This window comes from Planococcus citri, chromosome 5 (genome assembly GCF_950023065.1).
Source record: "Planococcus citri chromosome 5, ihPlaCitr1.1, whole genome shotgun sequence".
Classification (NCBI taxonomy): Eukaryota; Metazoa; Arthropoda; class Insecta; order Hemiptera; family Pseudococcidae; genus Planococcus; species Planococcus citri.
This window is the reverse complement of record NC_088681.1, coordinates 27,875,072-27,879,212: the sequence shown is the minus strand read 5'-3', so window position 1 is coordinate 27,879,212 and position 4,141 is coordinate 27,875,072. Positions and strand designations below refer to the sequence as shown.

Genomic DNA, 4,141 nt, shown 5'->3' with positions numbered 1-4,141 from the left:
CACCCAGCAAAATCGGTTCAGCCGTTCCTGAGATCTCAGTATTACAAAAATCCGGTCATAATTTTAATATATAGATTCATAATTTTGGGAATTAATAAAACAATATTTTAACCAGAAAAAAATCTCACCAGCAGTTTATCTATAACTACATGAAAAGAACTCTTGGAAAAAAATTTGATTTTTGTTTGGTTTTTCGCAAATATTACATGAGTAGTATTATTAGTAGCTGCCTACATAGTTGATGGATATTTCACTAGTTGAATATGTAGGTAACAGTGCTCTTTGATAAATATACCACAGTCTTTTAAATTTGAAAAGAGTCACAGATTTTATTTTTCATTTTATACATACAGTTTAGTTAAAAGATTGGCGTTTTTCAATACGAATGCCTCAAATGTCTGAATTCAATGAAGTATACTTTTTCTAAAAGTCAGGGCTGCTATCTTCATCTTCATGTATGAGGTTGATAGGTTTCCAATACCACACTTGTTAATGGTCTCATGTAGAATTCTTCTCGCGATTCCTGTTCTATATTAAATCTGAAATAAAAATCATAAACTTTCATCAGTTTCATGAATACTCAAGTGGAACTGTAATTTTTGTTTGCATGATTAAAATTCGCGGAATAACAATGCGTTTACTTTCCTGAGCCTTATAGGTAATTAAAAAATTACTGAATGAATTGAAATTGAAATTTACGTATATAAGGGTGCCCAGAAATACCATGAACCCCTAAAAAAGTTTTCTGCCAAATGTTTCGGTTGATCACAGTGAATGATAATATTAATAGCGCATATTGGTTGTTAGACTGAGGTGATAACATTCCACCAATCATATGCATCTATTTCGCGTTGCCAACCTATATTTTTAATGAAAAACTTTCTTAGGGGTTCACGATATTTCTGGGCACCCTGTATACGTATTAGTAGGTAGGGAGGTAGGTACAGGGTGCCCACAAATATCGAGTACCCCAAAGAAAGTTTTGTCAAATACTTCGAATTGGTCACACTGATTGATAGTAATGGTATCACATGATTGGTTGTTGGACTGGAGAGATAACATTCCACCAATCATATGCATCTATTTCACGTTGCCAACCTATATTTTTAATGAAAAACTTTCGTTGGAGTACTCGATATTTCTGGGCACCTTGTAGGTAGGGAGGTAGGTACATACAGCACGTCTTCATAAAAACTTGAAAATCAAAGTACTTTTTTTTACCATTTCAATAATGGATTCAGCTACATAATAAGTGTTTTAGGCTTAAGAACAATAGCATGTGAACTGAAAAACTAACCCTTTTATATATCCCGAGTTTACAGAAGCTGCAGCTATGATAATCTCATTGGGATGGTTATTCAGTATTTCGGTTAAATTTACACGAAACGAAGAAGTACGATAAAGATTGGCTACCACTGTGAGCACGTGACCTTCATATGATCTATGAAAGGGGAAAAAAATGTTAGCAGACAAACTTGGAAAACGCCAACGGGGGAAAATATGAAAAGTGGGCTAATAATCTACATCTCCGTAAGCCTATGTTGTGTATGATTGATATATAGGTAAGGTACTACCTGGACAAACTGTAGATATTTTCATAATAAGCATCATTTTTAAATTTTCCATATTTAAAAGTGTTCGTTTGCCTTAACGTTGATAAATCCTTCAATAAGTTATAATGACTGACTGGCTGTATTTTTTGCACTTCAACATTTCTTTCAAAGTAATCAGAATTTGCTGGTAGATACGTCGTTGTAATGTTGGTTGAAAATCCTAAAACATTGAAATTCTTGTCATTTACATATAAGAATTATTAGTAGGTGCATATTGCACAACTTTCTATAGATGTACCTGGTTGCTTGCTTACAGAGTGCCCAGAAATATCGTGAACCCCTAAAAAAAAGTTTTCTGCTGAATGTTTCGGTTGATCACACTGAATGGTAATAATGATAGCATATGATTGGTTGTTAGACTAAGGTGATAACATTGCACCAATCATATGCATCGATTTCACGTTGCCAACCTATATTTTTATTTAAAAACTTTCTTTGGGGTTCACGATATTTCTGGGCACCCTGTATTTGTAAACTTGATCATTAGATGCGTAGCGTAGGTACCTATTTCTGTTCAAAAAAAAAAAAAAAAAATTACCAGCATTAATGGAATCATCCCACTGCATTGTGAGTCTGCAAGGATCTCTGGTACCTTCACCTGAGAAATCCTTGATTTGATCCTTAGTGACCAAACCGTGCATCATATTAATCTCTTGTCCATAATACACACATACCGTTCCAGGTAGCATCATTGATATCATTGTGAAAATATCACCATATTCTGGTAAAATTCGCGATCCTACTCTCGGATTATCGTGATCTTGAGTCTAATGCAAATTGAATAGGCTACTTATAATGAGTTTTTCTTGAAGGAAAAAATGTTTACAATTATAGGTAAGGACATTTTTTCAATCATGTGCATATTTAGGGAAGGAGTGGGGAAGTAAGTTGCGTTATTAATTTCAAACACATACCATCCAAGCTGATACCTTTCCTTTCGGTAGTATCATCATCCAATCGGAAAGATCACGAGTCAAAAATTTTGCACGCAAAGGCTCATCGATATATTCGAGCAGAAACATATAGGGGAAATGTGTGATTGGATAATCCTCTCTGTCATAGTATTCGATCACAGTGTTCCAATCGGTATGTGCTTCGGCAATGAAAATCCTGAATTTGTAATATTAGGTATCACCCCCATCATTATTAAAACAAAATCAAAACTCCTGTATTGTATATTGAACACTTGATAGGTACCTACCTTTCAAAACCACCATGCTCCTTATTATAATGGTCCAAATACGTCCGGAATTCGTGTATAAATTCGTAAACTTCAGGTAGATCATACTGGCGTCCGTAGTCATCGTCTCTAAATTCTTTATCTTCAAAGAAATTTGGAGTGGCATCAAGTCTAAACCCAGCTACGCCTTTGTTGAGCCAAAACTCAATTATTTTCTAGTGATATAAATATTTCAAACTTTATTCTTTGAACCTGTAGGTAGTTACGTTTTGATACCTACTCCTACTCGTATAGATATCATTAAAATCTACGTAGATAGATAATCTACAAACCCATAATTCTTTCTTCAAAATTTCATTCCTGAGATTGAGATCAGGTTGTTCCGGCAAGAACTGATGGAAATAAAATTGTTTTCTTTTTTCATTCCATTCCCAACCAGAACCAGCCCAACCACCGAAGAAACTACTCTGAAACAGATTTTTCTATGAGGAAGACTCGTTCTGTTATTTGTGAAACATGCTCACGCCTGAATGGCATACGGGTCTCAGATCTCATACAACATTCACTGAATTATTTTATGGGTTGTGTAAATATTGAAATTGACGTGCTTACCCATTTATTTGGTGGTATTTCTTTCTTAGTTTTATTGTTGAAGCCCTTGGAATCTTTCCAAACATAGAAATCAGTGTATGGATCGATTCGATCGATGGATTTTTGGAACCATTCGTTTTCATGACCACTATGATTGATCACCAAATCTAGCAGCAACTTCATATCTGCATACATCTCCTCGCGTGTTAGTTATCAAAATGTGAGATGAACAATTAATTTTGAAAAATTCTGAGCACCTACTTCTTTTATTCATTTCCTTGATGAGTTCTTCCAAATCGCTTATTGTACCAAGCCTGTGATCTACTTTATAGTAATCTGTGACGTCATATCCCATGTCCCTTGCTGACGTTTCAAACATTGGTGTCAGATGGATCGTTTCTATGCCCAAGTCGACGAAATGATCAAGTTTTGATGTGATTCCTGTGACATTATTTTTTAAAAAAATTGCTCTATAATGTAGGTTTGGGTAATATACCAAACAAATAGAGGTATCCTCACAGACAAAGAAATTTCAGGCCATATGAAAAAAAAAATCAAAGGAGCATCCAAAATGTACATCAAAAGGCCAAGTAGCTACCGTACCTACTGAATTTCAGTTTTCGATTTTTGACAAATTGTTAAAAATTTAGATTTGGGATGCTGAGTTGTTCCGATGCCTCTGGAAGATTTTTAGGTTTTCCAGTTTTTGAAAAATTGTCGCAAGAAAGACCAAAATGAGATTCAGCATTAGCACCTA

General features: G+C 34.7%; 1 protein-coding gene across 1 annotated transcript; it reads right to left on the bottom strand.

The window, feature by feature from the left end:
* Positions 1–302: 302 nt before the first annotated feature.
* LOC135848507 (maltase 2-like) lies at positions 303–3,819 on the bottom strand. Its single transcript, XM_065368421.1, has 9 exons — positions 3,646–3,819; positions 3,406–3,569; positions 3,126–3,260; positions 2,815–3,008; positions 2,528–2,723; positions 2,152–2,380; positions 1,575–1,773; positions 1,298–1,441; positions 303–539 (listed from the first exon to the last, which is right to left on the bottom strand). The coding sequence occupies exons 1-9, from the start codon at positions 3,761–3,763 to the stop codon at positions 452–454; spliced, it is 1,467 nt and encodes a 488-aa protein (XP_065224493.1). The 5' UTR covers positions 3,764–3,819; the 3' UTR covers positions 303–451.
* Positions 3,820–4,141: the final 322 nt, after the last annotated feature.

Excerpts from the sequence above, each read along its gene's own strand:
- LOC135848507 (XM_065368421.1), bottom strand. The coding sequence starts at position 3,763 with ATGTTTGAAACGTCAGCAAGGGACATGGGATATGACGTCACAGATTAC. Across the intron at positions 3,261-3,405 it reads AAATACCACCAAATAAATGG|AGTAGTTTCTTCGGTGGTTG; the intron begins GTAAGCACGTCA and ends AATCTGTTTCAG. Across the intron at positions 1,774-2,151 it reads GGATGATTCCATTAATGCTG|GATTTTCAACCAACATTACA; the intron begins GTAATTTTTTTT and ends TCAATGTTTTAG.